At 47.7% G+C, this 15023-nt stretch overlaps 1 protein-coding gene across 8 annotated transcripts in view; it reads right to left on the minus strand.

Annotated features, from left to right (window-relative positions):
* MAP7D1 (MAP7 domain containing 1) overlaps positions 1-15023 on the minus strand; it is a 57441-nt gene that overhangs the window by 14379 nt on the left and 28039 nt on the right. For 3 of the 8 annotated variants that reach the window (XM_033157694.1, XM_033157693.1, XM_033157691.1), the window contains exons 2-6: positions 13210-13665; positions 11309-11377; positions 6724-6890; positions 5716-5830; positions 1207-1317 (exon numbers count right to left, since the gene is read on the minus strand). In XM_033157694.1, the coding sequence (XP_033013585.1) occupies positions 1207-1317; positions 5716-5830; positions 6724-6890; positions 11309-11377; positions 13210-13665 (918 nt within the window). The remainder of the gene's footprint in view (positions 1-1206; positions 1318-5715; positions 5831-6723; positions 6891-11308; positions 11378-13209; positions 13666-15023) is intronic. The other 5 variants (XM_033157695.1, XM_033157692.1, XM_033157698.1 and 2 more) reach the window with 3 other exon arrangements.

The following is a 15023-nucleotide window of genomic DNA, read 5'->3' on the forward strand; positions in this document are numbered from 1 at the left end:
ATTTTTTTTTTATTTTAAAAAAATGGAAGGCAGACAGGCAGGAAGGAAGAATCACTCGGACCAGGGCTGGTTATTTTATCTGGTGTCAAACCTAGGATTAGCTATAGGAAATAGGAAAGGAGCGACTAATATGGCAAGAATACAGCTGAAAAGCAAGTGTTCAAATAATAGCCCTTACAATGTAGTCCAGTGTTAATATTGCAGGTTGAAGTTAGGCTGAAGTGAAGAGTAAGAGCAGTTTAGAACAACCTTGGAGAGTAGACCAGTGTTAGCAATGCAGCATAGGGGCTGGGCTGTGAAAGTAGCACATTAATATTGCCGGTTAAAAGGTGCAACCTACAGGTAATGTTGCAGAAGAAGTAGATCTGAGCATGTTGCCTACTCAGAACCACTCCAAGCCCAAATCCAGCACCTGGCTGCCTTGTGCCCCATCATCTTGAATGGAGCCTGGGACTAAGGAATTTTCTCTAATAGCTCTGGGAAAAGCGATAGTTTGTTAAACCACTCTGGGAACTGTAGCTCCTTGAGAAGAATTCAGATATCCTAACAAATCTCAGCACCCTTAACGAACTACAGTTCCCATGATTATTTGGGGGAGTGGCATAAGGGGAGTGGTTCGTTTCCTCAGAATCAGAGTTGATTGCAGGAAGTCCAGAATGAGCGCCTTCCCGGCACATGACTTGGTCCAACCTCTGCTTGAAGACCGCCAGCAAGGGAGAGCCCACTAACTCTATTTTTATCTAGACCATTGGTTCCATTGTCAAATGGCTCTTATTACTGTCATCATCTTTCTCCTAATGTTCAGCCACAATCTCTCCTTCTACACGTACTGCAGATATGTGGGCACAACAGGGGCTCTGATATCACTGTGCCTATCACCCAGATCTACCCGTTTACTTTCCCTATTGCATACCCTGCCGTTCAGGATCCATGTTCACAAAGGAGGACTAGAAACTTGCATTTAAAAAAAGGATTAAAGCTGAGGTCCTTACAATGCTGAATTATTTGCTGAATACCAAATTCTGTACTTCTGTGCTTAGGTGGAATTGCTACCCAAACTCTACCTATATCTTTAAAAAAAAATTGCTTTAAACGTGTTCGCCAGCCCTTGGCCAATGGGATAGGAATGGATACAGGTTTTAAATCAGTATCGCCCCTTGCCCTCCCTCACCCTGGCACTGCTGGGTGCCCCAAGGGGTCTCTTACTTCTACTGGGCGAGTTCCAGAGAGTGGCGGAAGATTTGGAGAGGCGCTTGTTGATTATAGAATCCACATGTTTGGGGAGATTTACGGCAGAGAGGGAGCACCTGCCCGCACCTACGAGAGGGAAAAGACACACGGGTGTTAAGGGCGGTGGGGGTGGGAAGTGGCGGACATGCTAGCATGCAGCGGCAGAGGGCAAAAGGTCATGCAGTGGAAGGAGCAGGAAAGGAACGTAGACATTTGGTGGAGGGGTTTCGGAGTGTGCTGCTTGGTTCGCCAGCTTGCACCATCTTGTGTCATGTCTGCAAGGGTAAAAGACCAGCACCACCTGATCACGTGCTGATCCACAGCACAACCACACCTTGCTCAATGGCATGCCAAGGCACAGTTCAGCTTGACAAAAGGAGGGTTGGCACATTCACTGTCTGAGAGTATACAGCTCCAGGAAACAGTACATCCTGGGTTTTGTGACACAAAAACGCCCTGTTTGGTAAGATATAAAGAGCCTAGTACCCTTTCCTTCTACATCCAAAGCAGAAAGTGCAGGCACTGATTTATAGCCTGTTCCTGCTGCACTTTGGGTCCCATCAAACTGCCATGATTAGTACATATAGGCTGGGACATTAGTAGCAGATTTTAAATACCAGGTTCCTGGCCTCCCTGAACACTGTTATGAAACATTTCCATTATCACAGGGAATACAAGATGGAGGCCAGACTGTGGTACAGGAAATAGCTGTGCCCAACCACAGGTGTGTCCCTCTTCAGGCTCAGACACCAAACAACAAACTGGGCTGAAAACAATCAAGACGCTTTAAATCAAAATGGCAAGATTTGTGGTTTTCCAAGGAAGGAATCTCCATTCTGAAGCAACAATGCTGAGGTTCGGGCCTGAATAGGTAACCAAACACCTCAAAAGATAGCTGGATCTTCTTTCTCAATATTTAGCAGTTGTTGGTACCCCAACTATTAAGATGTTATAATAGTTCAATATATAATGATAGTTAGTTTTTGCCTGGCTTCCACTCCTGCCACCACCATCAGAAGCCCACCAGCCCATATTCCCTGCCATGGCAACCAAGTCACCTGCCACTCAGTAGGCCTTTCATTGATTCTGGGGAAGGACAGAACTGATGTAAGCCTGATCACAAAACATATAGGGTCAGATGCAATGTTAGTTATACCTGAAATTAATGGATAAGATTAACTGAGGTCCAACAACTTTTATTAAAATCTAGTACCTTTTTAAGAGTCCACAGAGAGAGATGGCAAAGCCCTGGAGCTGCAGGTGCCCCAGTTGGTTGCATTTTCTGAGGTAAACTGTGGAGGAAATTTCCCCCGAGGCAAATTTCTGACAGACAAAGATTTCTATGGCATTTGGACAGGCCCTCAGCAATTTGATAGGAGATAGTGGGAAGTAAAAGAGTTTTTATCTGGGTATATATGTATGTGAGATGGTTGTAGCTCATGATAGTAAAATATTAAGTTTGTTGCATAGTTTGCTTGAAGGAACTATGATGCAGCCCCATGAGAGAAAGTTCCACAATGACTTGTTTCCCCCTCTCACTCCTCTGGTAGCAGGGATGGAGAACCTGTGGCCCCCCAGATACTGCTGAACTACAACTCCCCTCAGCTCCAGCACACATGGCTAGGGATTATGGAAATTATAGTTTAGCAAAATTTAGGGGACCAAGGGTTCCCCACACCTACCTTAACAGCTTACAATGAGTATCCTGGAGCTGTAAAATCCCTAAGATGCTAACTCAAACCCTTCTAGCTCTAGCAGGGGAAAACAGAGGAAGGAAAATATGTGATTTGTCCTCTTTTTGCAAAATGCAGTCCTCCCCGGTAAGAACAAAGCTCACATTTCAGACTGGCTGGAGCTCTAGATGGAAGCATTCCTCTAAGATCAGGTTCCCCAACCTTCGATTTTCAGATCCTCTTGGACAATATACCAGCCCCAGCCAGCACAGCCAATGGCAAGGAAGGATGGGAGTTGCAAACTAGCAGCCTGTGGGACCCTAAAGTGGGAAGGTTGTCTCAGAAGGGGGGGATATGCCGCAACATTTTGTTGCAGGTCTCACTTGTCATAACAAACTGCAATTTGGAGACGGTATGCCCCCTGCCCTGGAGGAAGAGCTGTCCTGTACAGAGTCACACAACCAAACAGCACTAGGTATAGATTACAACCAGGGCACAATGAGAAGTCATTACAATCCACTGGAAAAGACATGCAGATGATCAAGCTCTTAGGCAGTCACCATGAGCTGTAAGGGTTGTGGTCTTGGAGTAGGGGAGACAGGGTACTGATCCCCTGCTCAGCCACAAAAGTCACAAACAAGCAAATAAATAATGTTAAAAGAGGTACTTAAAACATGCATAGAGCATCCTTCTGCCACCATTGTAACCACCCATCAACCAACCTCAGTCCATCTAGGACTAAGGGTAAGAACATCCAGGTTGAAGGGCAAGTTTCTCAGCAGGCATGAACCCTAGTACCTATCATTTCAGAAAGGTATTTAGTTATTTATTTGGACTAGTGACCTATCCTACCTCAAAACCGAACACAGCTAATAAAATTTGAAACATACTCCGTGATACCAAAACTATAAAAAGCAAAAGAAGCCAATTAAGTAAATACACTACATTAACCCACATATACATAAAACCTCAAGTGAGACTCATAACCAGCCCCAATGCCTGTGGAAATTAATTAGATGGTTTGGGTCTTTCTGAAAAGCTGAAGCGTTTGGGAACTTATTTATGAGATTTCTTACCCGACCTTCACCAGAAGGTCACAGAGTGGGTTACAACAATAAAATATACTATAACACACACACACACACACACAGTTAACAACTGTAAAACAAGAAATGTATCACATCAGTTAAAAAACAGTTCTATATATAAAAGAAAGCAAACATTTAAGAACAACCCCATGCACATGGTTGCATATGGAATTGTTTTTAAAAGTTTGCATTGTTTGGGGTTCCATTCATGAAAGAAAGATTCTTAGGGGTGGAACCAAACAGAGGAGGCCACAACCATTGCCCTATAACCAAGTAAAAATATAGGACTTTGGAGGAGGGTCCCCAGTTCCTGATCTGAGGGCTTCTATAGGAAGAAGATCTCTCTTGAGAGGAGAGGAGACTGAGTTGTTTGTTAGGAAGTTCTCAGATTGAATTTTGCCCTTGCAATACACTCACTGAGCTTACTTTAGGCAAGCCACTTCCTCTCTCCCAGCTAAGACAGTAACACTGAGCTACATAAGAAAGTAAAGCAAGCCCCACTGGATCAGGCTAAAGGTCATTCAAGTCCAGCATCCTGTTTCCCACAGAGACGAATCAGGTGTCTCCAAGAAGCCCACAAGCAGGCATGAAAGCAACAGCCCTCTCCCCTAAGGTTTGCTTCCAGACTCTGGTACTCAGAGGTATACTGCCCCTGATCATGGGGGTTCCATTTAACAGCTGTCATGGCCAACAGACCTACCTTACAAGGCTGCTATAAGGATTCCAAAACCGTAATACATGTAAAGTGCTTCGAACACTCTAAAGTGCTTATAATGCTAATTAGGAGGAGGAGGTTTAGTCCCAGCCCACTCAGGACTTCAGAGTTCAAAACCAAACTGAGCACTGCAATAATCCGGAAAGCATTACTAGTTCACAAACATTTTCACTTGCTTGCCTGTCCAGATATAGCTATGCTAATCACTCATGGCCCAGAAGAAAATAAAAACTGATTTTAGCAAAGCTTCCCCGTCTGATTGCCTGGAGGGAATAGTTACTCACCACAAGTGACCAGGCAAGCTTTGATTATTGTCTTGTCCGCTGTCTGTAGGGAGCCCTGCTAAGCCTGCATAGCAAACTGTATACTCTCTTGCAAGCTCTTCTCCATAACCATAAGGGCTCGAAACTATCTTCGATCACAAATCTTAGCTTCTTGGGATGGAAAATTCCCCTGCAGATACTGAGCCCTTATATGTTTGTGCACTCAATTACAAAAAAAGCCTTGCACCTAAGCTTGTGCTGCCAGTGCCAACAGCATCACGTGCCTCACTGCCCAGCCCCAAGAAGACCCGCGTTGTCCAGAAAAACCTGATGTCCAGAAAATGCAAACAAGTGAGGAAACAGATGTGGGAGGTTCTGAATAGCACGGAGGCAAGGAAGGGGAGTCACCACACCAGCGCATCCAACCCCATAGTTACCACGCCAGAGCATCCACTGGCCAGTGGCCCTACTGAACAGCAAGCTGCAAAGAAAAGGCCAGCCGCCCCCATGCAAAAAGGGCTGGTTTGCAATCAATCTAATTACAAATCAGCATGCAAAGGCCCCTTCTTGGTCAAGCGCATGCACGTGCAAAAGCACTGGGCCCCACTCCCCCCATGCTACCATTAGTGATCCTATCAAGCTCACTCTGGTCAGCCTACATGCGCTTATTTATTGGCTCCCCAGCCCCAGTGGATGCATGTCTGTGCCCACACAAAAATGCACACGTGCCAGGTGTCTCCACTCACCATCCTTGTGAGCAGGGGAACCCTGGTGAAGGGCACCAGCCCATGACCACCGGTGCTGCCGGATTTCAGCCCAGGTTTTCTTTGTTGAGCGCTGGATGGCAGCTTCATAACGCTCCTGATGAAGAAGGGAAAGGGGATGAGTCAGGAAGGACAGAACCTCTGTCTGAATCCCTAGAGAGCTGCTGCCAGCCAGCATAGACAGTACTAAGCTAGGTGGACCATTGCTTTGACTGTCTAAGGCCTATCCTGTAAAAACAAGCCTTGTGTCATCTATGAGGCAGGGGCTGCTGTTGTGTGCAGAAGGCCCCTGGTTCAATCCCTAGCATCTCCATAGCATCTGACTGGCATCTGAATCCTGGGAAAGCCTCTGCCAGTCAGTGTAGGCAATACTGAGTGAGATGGACCAATGGCCTGACTCAAGATTAGGCAGCTTTCTATGTTCTGTGAGAGACACGAAACCTTCACCTGACATTCCAGAGCCTTGGAGGTGAGGGTTTGGATGGAGTGAATAACAAAGGAGGAGACAAAAACCCTTCCCCAAGATCTCTAGGTGGATATGAAGTTGCCTGGTTTACCTTTTTGGAAAAGGTACGGTATTTCATAAGCAACGTGCTCCCCCCGCCCCCAAATGAAAAGTCTCTCTTTAAACCACAAACCACTAAAAGGCTCTGGAGGTGTCAAAATAATTAATTCAGATCTCTGGAGAATAGATTTAGAGATATTTTGCTGCTTAATGCAGCTGGATTTTATTACTTGGAAAACACTGTTTCTCTGTATTATTAATATCATACTATTGGTTTTGTATTATTATTTTTTGAAGGGAGCTGTTGTCCAATATGCATTTGCAGAGCACCACAGGTTAATAGCTACCCTTCTCCTATGCAATTCCATTTCCTGCTGCCTGGCATTTGCACTGCAATCCGCAGCTTTACTCTTCATGTGCCTTGTCACCGGCTCTCCTCCCCTCTGCCTGCCTCCCTTCCTGCTCCCAAGCCACCCCAAGCCCACCTTGTTCTTCTCCAGCTTTTGACGCTGGCGTTCCTCCAGCACAGCTCGTCGCTTCTCGGCACGAACCCGCTGCTCCTCCAGTCGCCGCCTCCGCTCCTCCAGTTGCTTTTCCCGCAGCACCCGAGCCTTCTCCTCCTTCTCCAGCCACAGGGCCCGCTTGGCAGCTACTGGGGCGAAGACCAAGGAATAAAGAGGCAGGAAAGCAGACAGATGAGATAAAGCAATGTAGTGCATAGACAGCCCTGCACACACACACACACACACACACACACACACACACACACACACACTTCCTCACTCCTGGGACATATTACATTGCAAGGAAACGGTGTGGTTTTCATTTCATCCAACAAGTCCCTTAGGCAGAGAGAAGGAGAGCATTTTGTGGAAGTCTTGCAATTTGAATATATATCTGAAACAAACACTCTGCCGCCTTCCTGCTTATAGCCAGATCCTTCCAGGAATCTTGCAAACCCAGCATGAAGGCAACAGCCTTCCCCACCATTTGCCCCATAGCACCTGGTATTCAGAGGTAGGCTGCCTCTGCAGCTGGAGGCCCCACTTAGCCATCATGCCCAATAGCCACTAACAGACCTTCTCCTCCATATATTTGTCTAAAACGATATGGCCTCTTGTTCAGCTTTTAGAAACTGTTTTAATGAATGTGTATTATTATCGCTTTTAGCTCGCCACCTAGGGAAGGTATAGCAGGCTGGATGTGGAGGGATGGAAATTCTGAGACAGAATACAACAAAACAGTTCTTGCCAACCTGGCTCCCTCTGGGTGTTTTGCACTGCAACTCCCATCAGCCCCAAGGCAGAGGTGGGCCAAATGCCACACCCTCGAGGCCTCCTTTTGCCTGACAGTTGGGACTTTACCCAGGCCACACCTCTTCCCCAGCCACATCCTCTCCCCACAGGCCATGCCCGCCCCCCCATTAGCCTGGCTGGAAATAATCACTGAACTCTAATAATGGCCGAGTGTTGTGTGAAATTTAGATAGCAGGTTGCAGATCCAGCCAGCAGGCATATGTTAGCTCTGATGGGCTCTGATGAGCACTAGGATGTCAGATGCTGGGCCTTCATGCTTACACACAAACCCAAGCATTTTAGGTAGTGTATAAGTGGGAAGGTTAGACTAGTCTCTGCCTGGAGACCAAACTTGGGACTTTCTGCACACAATGCAGATGTTCTCCAAGAGTTATGGCCCTTCACCAAACAATTAAGATGCCTTATGCAGTGGTACCTCGGTTTATGAACTTAATCTGTTCCTGAAGTCCGTTCTTAAACCAAATCTGTTCTTAAACCAAGGCGTGCTTTCCCAAATAAGGCCTCCTGCCGCCGGTGCCCTTCCACCGTTCAGCTTCCGTTCATAGACCGAGGTAAAGTTTGCAAACCGGAACACAACTTCTGGTTTTGCGGAGTTCGTAAACCGAATCGCTCGTAAACAGGATTGTTCTTAAACCGAGGTACCACTGTACTGAGTCAAGGTATTGGCCCATTTAGTTCAATGTGACGGCAGAGGCTCTCAGACAGGGCTTTCCAACCCTACCTGGAGATGCCAGCCCTTGAGCCTAGGGCCTTCTCCATTCAAAGCAGATGCTCTGCCATTGGGCTGTGGCCCTTCCCCTTTAACTGCATTCCATTACTGCCACCATCATCTTCCTCATCCCCAGCGCCTCTGGATCCCACCCTCGTCCTGCACCTCAGGGGGCAAGGCCCTGAGTCGCTGGGGCTAAGGAGGGGACCAGTGGTTACAACTCTCCCCAGTGCATCACTTTGCAGTGCTGGACCATTAAAAAATAATAATAAACATTAGAAAGAGGGAGCTGGCACTAGCTACAATAGGACCCTGGCATTTGCTTCTGTGCTGATGCCAGGCCTGGGAACAGTCCAGAAAGAGGCCGACTACCTCATCTGATGCTTGTGATAACTAGCCCTGTCTTTTCATTAGGGATTTTATTTATTTTGGGGGGGGGGGGAGTAAGAAGGTGGGAGGAGATTTGAAGAGGTTGTAGTGTAAACAAGGAAAATGTCTGCACTTTTAAAGTTAGGTGAGGGGATAGATGGCTGCTTCCGTCTGCCTTGTTCCATCCTGCAGCACTGGGAGCCTTCATAAGGCAGCTGTTTCCAGAAGAACCATTGAGAGGGGTTTCTGGTCTTTGGGGTTGAGGCATAACCGATGAAGGGGAGGAGTTGCTCATTGCTAAAGAATTGATGCTTTTGAATTATGGTGCTGGGGGAAACTCTTGAGAGTCCCATGGACTGCAAGAAGATCAAACCTATCCATTCTGAAGGAAATCAGCCCTGAGTGCTCACTGCAAGGACAGATCCTGAAGCTGAGGCTCCAATACTTTGGCCACCTCATGAGAAGAGAAGACTCCCAAGAAAAGACCCTGATGTTGGGAAAGATTGAGGGCGCAAGGAGAAGGGAACGACAGAGGATGAGATGGTTGGACAGTGTTCTCGATCAAACTGCGGGAGGCAGTGGAAGACAGGAGTGCCTGGCATGCTCTGGTCCATGGGGTCACAACAATGCTTTGGCGCTACTTCTGGACATGAAGTTATTGGATATTTTTACTTTATCAGCTGGTGAACTTTATGCTCACTTTAATTTTGATGGATGTTAAATAAAGAGTTAATTGTTGATTTGTTTAGTGTTATGTTGTTACGTTATTGTAGTGATAATTCAACTTTTTATTATGCAATTATTACTCTGCAGCATTTAGACTGCTTTAAAAATGCAAACAGCTTTAGAGAACAGTTGTATTTTGTGGGACGTGGTATATAAACAAACTGACTTTGACTTAAGGTTATGGTTTAATTGTTTTTATGCATTTTGCATGCACAATGCTTTCAAATGCTTACGAGCTGCCTTGAAGCAAACTTTGAAAGGCAGGGCACAAATATTTTAACTAAATAAAAATGGGACCCATCTGCAATGGAAAGCTGGGTTGGCAGGAGAGTTGGAAGGAACGAGGGAAGATCCTGCAGGAATTCACTCAAACAAGGAGTGTGTTGCAGTAACTGAACCCCTAGCTTCAGGAATGAAGCCCACAGCTGGTGACAGCAAGCTGGGGGGAGGGGGAGGGGGGAAGACCCTAAACAACAAAGTGGATCAGGATACTAGCAGAGAGGGAGGGAGGGGGCAATGCAGTCAACAAAGGGAATGGGAAGCTGGCCTGAAAAACACATTCAGGCCAAACAATGGGGGAATGAGGGTGGAAAGTGATTTAGACTGGAGCGGCAAAAGTATCAGGAGGGGGAGTGATGGTGTGGGCAGTGCGGTGCAGAGGGAAAGCAGGAGAGAGGCCGCAGAACAGAGAGCAGCACCCAGCAAAATTAATGACTAGAGGTCTACTGCATGGGAAAGGAATCTTCTTTGCCAAGACATTACCTACAACACATCTCACAGATGCACATGACGGGGGCAGAAGGGGGGGGGGTGCATAACTGGCTGAAGTTTGTGTGTTTGTCTAGACTTGCTGGCCCAATGGAACGAAGGAAGAAAGGAAGGAAGGAAGGAGTGCAATGATTTCTCTCCCACTCACAATTCGGTACACGTGAGAGATGAATTTTCTCAAAATACAAGAGCCGTGAAAAAGTCGTGTTCTCCCAGACTCCGCACACGCAGAATTACTGTTGCGGGAGGGTGCAGGGATAAAGATCAACACCCTCACCCCACTACTGCATGTTCCTGTTGCTGCTCCTGCAGACATTCACGTGTCGGGAGCTGAATGTCTGCCATAGGGAGCCTGCCTTGTTCATTCGGAGGTGCTCTCTGGGTGATTTAGAGTCGTGGAGGATCAGGACTCTAAATTGCACAGGGAGCCTGCATACTGTGCTGCAAAAGGTCAGCTACAAATATGGGGGAATGGGTATAGGGCGGGGCTGGGAAGGTGTAAGAGGTTACTGGTCAGGGTTAAGAAGCTTCTGCTTGCTCTGCTGCTTACATGATGGGAGGTGGGGAACACAACTGATTAGGCAAATTGCATGTAAGTAAACGCATGTTATGGTTTTAATTCACCTAACTAAATCCACAGGAAAGGGTGGAGAGAAAGCTATCTATTCTGTGAAAATTTACTTATCTGGCAATTCTTTTTCCGCATTATCATATGTTTGTACCAGCCTGCTGACAAATTAGCTGCCTGCGCTTCTGTACTGGCGGAAGAGGAAACAAAATCCCCTCTTCCAAGGACAGCAAGGAATTTTTTTTAGCAGGCAAAAAAAAAAAAAAAAACCTACTCTGGTGTCTATCAGGTGGACTGACTGCCAGAGGAAGCACCAAGCAATCTGTGCCCCTTTTGGCAGTCTACTTTGTGTGCCAGCTGTGGAAGAAGCGGCTTTCCTCCATGGCCATCATAGAAACTAAGTTGACTGGTAGAGGAGGGACAGAGAGATTGATCCCTTCTTCATCTGCCTTCTCACTCACCTGTATGAGACCTTGGAGACCACTGTCAGTCAGTGTGCAATAGATAGATGGACCAAAGAGTCCTGGGCAAGGATCCCAGCAGATCTGCATGCTTCGTTGCCTGGAGAGGGCCTGAAGCTTCCTCTGCCCCACAAACACAAGCTTGCTTCTTACCTAGATGTTTGGCTCGTTCTTCCCGTCGCTCTCGAGCGAGTTTGTGCCTGGCTTGCGCCTTCTGGGTATCTGGGGAAGAGGAGGAAGAGGTATGGCTAGTTAGAAAAGTCATGTGCAAGTCCACCCCACCCCCTGCAACCCTGACGTTGATCAAATCCTCTTCATTTCTGCACCAGTCTTTCTAGACTACTGTGTCCCACTTGGATCTGAAGGGGGTCACACCAGTGGCATCACTGGCAGTATTATTACTATTACTATTATTATTATTAAACAAAGGAGAAACAAAAACAAACTATCAATGTTTATATTTTTAGAGAAGTAAAACAGCAGGGTGGGGGGGAGGAGGAAGACAAGTAAGGAAGAGCAAAATCACACAGCAAATAATATGAACAGGGAGGACTAAGGCTCCAAGTAGGACCAAAAATCTGAAAAGAAGCAAGAGAACTGCTGCAGATGGTACTGTGACTTTGCCAGCCACCATGCGTCCTTCTCTAGCACCAATTCAGGGAGCCAACTCTAGATGCCTTGTGGTGATATACCCCATGGAGGAGCAGCAGCAGCAGCAGGAGGAGGAGGAGGAGGAGGAGGAGGAGGTTATCAAGCCAGGCACATAAATAAGGAAAAAAACTACTAGCTTGCAAATGTTTGTACTAGCTATTTCCATGATGGACTCAGGGGAGTGGAGGCCCTCTTCTCCCTGGGCAGCATGGAAACGTAAGCTACTCATCTCTGAGCAGGCCAGAATGAAATGTTGCCTTCTACCAAGTCAAATGGAGATGGAGGAGGAGGAGGAGGAGGAGGAGGAGATGGAGGAGGAGGAGAGACAGAGGAATCCATCCCCTGCTCTTCTAGCCTGCTACATTTCCAGGCTGGTTGCACAAAAAGAGATTTACGGAAGAAGAGATTTTCCTTCCTCCATAGCTAGGGCAGAAATGGAGCAACCTGCCTCTCCTCTCCCAGCCAGCTCACACGCCTGCACAGAACTTGTGGTGGCCTGCTGCTAAATATGACACTTTCCTCTTTCTCCGGTTTACTAAGGACATAAAAGAATAAGAGCCTGCTGGATCAGGCCAAGGGCCCATCTAGCCCAGCATCCTGCTCCCACAGCAGCCAACCAGATGCCCGAGGCAAGCCTGCAAGCAGGACTTGAGCACAAGAGCCCTCTCCCATCCGGTGGTTTACAGCAACTGGTATTCAGAAGCATTACTTCCACCGACCATGAAGGCAGAGCATAACCATCCTGGCTAGTAGCCACTGAATTTATTCATTCCTCTTTTAAAGCCAACCATTTTGGTGGCCACCACTTCCCCCTTGTAGCAGTGAGTTCCATAATTTAACTAGGTGCTACGTGAAAAAGTACTTTCTTTTTTCTGACTTGAATCTTCCAACAATCCTCAGATGTCCACAAGTTTTAGCATTATGAGAGGGAATCCTTTCTCCTGTTGCCTTATTATATTTCTTATCACAGGTGTTTAAAAATTGTTTTATTATACTGCTGTAATTTTTAGCGCAAGCTGTCCAGAAAATTTTGTACTGAAGGGTGAAATGAAAGCATTTTAAATAAAGAATAAAAACAACACTCACATGGGACAGAGATGGGGAGCCTGTGGCCCATGGGATACTAGACTCCAAATGGGGGAGGCCTAGGATTCCTAATGAAGCCCACAGGCCAGAGGTTCTCTATTTCTTCAGACTCCACCCATCATAATGACAAACCCCAATGTGTGTGCTTTATGGGTGTGTGGGTGTGTTTCAAGCAGAGAAGCTGCAAACTTATCCTCTGTCTTTCCACAATAAATAAAACAGTTCAGGAAAATTACGTGGTGACAAAGATTCTCACCCGGCAAATTTCTGATCAGCTTCGAGTTCTGCCCCCACCCTCTGACATGCCCCAAACATACCTTGTTTGGTCCGGGGTCTGGAAGGCCCCTGGGCAGGGGAAGGCTGTTCACTCTTGGGTGCTGGTTGCTGGGTGCTTTCCTGGTGATGTTCTTCTGTGGGAGGCGATGCCTGGGCACCTATCGGCGGGGGGCGGCCATTCTTAGGGGGCAGGGCCTCTGCAGCCAGGAGCGTCGTGGCAGGCAGTGGGCCAGCCTGGTTAGTCTGAAGGGAAGGTTTCACTTCCACAGGGGGCACCACGGCAGTCTTGACACCCGGGGGACCATTTTGAGCAGGCGGCGTTGCCCCTGTGGGAGTGGCAGCAGGCGGCAGAGGGGCGGCTTCTGGTGTGAGGGGAGGGAGAGGCTGGTCACTTGGGTGTGATTCTGTCTCCCTCATGAGGGGCGCTGTGGCAGGCGAATGGCTAGTCCGTTCACTGAGGGGGAGCGGGGTTGCTTCCGGGAGGGTCCCTTCCGGGGCTGTAAGACAGAAGGAGGCAAGAAGGCTTATGAGGAGACCCCCTCCGAATACTTCTCAGGCAAGCTCTCCAGAGTTAGGCAGGCAATCCCTCCCTCCCCTCACAGCTTGAGGCAGGGGTGCCAGGCACAGCTCATTCAAAGTAAACAGCAATTGCAGCTGGGCACAGCGCCAGCAGGGCACAAAGACCCCTTTCCCCTCAGGCCCGGAAACTGGCATACTCAGACGAAGCAGCAAAGTATCATTTTATGGGCCCTACGTAAAGTTGCCACCTTTAGGGTGGTTGTCGTTCCCCCTCACCCGATAGGGTCCTTGTGCCTCTAACATCTGCACAGCAGGCCAAACACAAAACACAAAACCATCTCCTGACACCAAGTGCAGTTCACTTTTTGCTTCTGTAAGTTTTCCTGAGGCGGCTGTTTCCAAGCTTCCCTCCTCTAATTGTTAAATAGAGATGGAGGACTTCAAAGGATCTGTGGGCCCCCATTCTTCTACCCACCCACCCTGCCTGGAGCACGGGCACCCTCAGGAATTTTTCCAGGGTGTGTGTGTGCATGTGCAAAAGAAAGCACTGAAAAGTGGGGGAGCAGGATAGTTTCTTGCCAAAAAATTTGAGGATAATATTGCCTCCTATCTCAGCTTCTACAAATATTTTACACTTTCTATTAACTGGTTCATGTAGGGGGAGAAACTCACGCCCACCCTCCGCCCCCAGGTGCCTTGGCCCAGCCCATGATCTGGACCAGGAAGAGTCAACAATCCACTCCTGCTTCCAGTTACATAATTCACCGCCATCCCCAACACACACACACACACACAGTTCCCTCGTAGCAACAGAGTCCTTCGCAGACAACAATTAAGTAATGTAGCAAGAATGTCCAGCGTGAGACCTGGCGGAGGCCACAAAAGAAGGCTATAAATGCTCGCCCCGCCTTGTGCTGAAGAAGGCTCCTTGCAGACTCCTGCAGGATGGAAAGCATGAAGAAGAGGCAGGGGAGAGGGTGGGGTGAGGCCAGCCAGCTAGGTCAAGATTCAAGGGAGATAAAAGTCCCGGGGAAGGGAGGGGTCACAGTGGCAACAAAAAGGTCTGGGGTGAGCAACAAGTGGAAACCAAATATCCTGCATCAAGCCATTATTTTTGAACGGGAAAAGTGGGGGTTTGCAAGTGTTCTGACTCAAGAGAAGCTCCTCCATCAGATCGAAGCCCCCTCAAAGCTACACGAAACACCATGTCAGGAGCAATTCTTGACATCCGTGGGAGGTCATGTAAAAAGCTTAAGGGAAATTGCAAAATAAAGCAGCCTTCTCCAACCTAGGGTCCTCCAGCTGTGCTGGCTGGGGCTCATAGCCCAAAACATCT

Source organism: Lacerta agilis, chromosome 8, assembly GCF_009819535.1.
Source record: "Lacerta agilis isolate rLacAgi1 chromosome 8, rLacAgi1.pri, whole genome shotgun sequence".
Classification (NCBI taxonomy): domain Eukaryota; kingdom Metazoa; phylum Chordata; class Lepidosauria; order Squamata; family Lacertidae; genus Lacerta; species Lacerta agilis.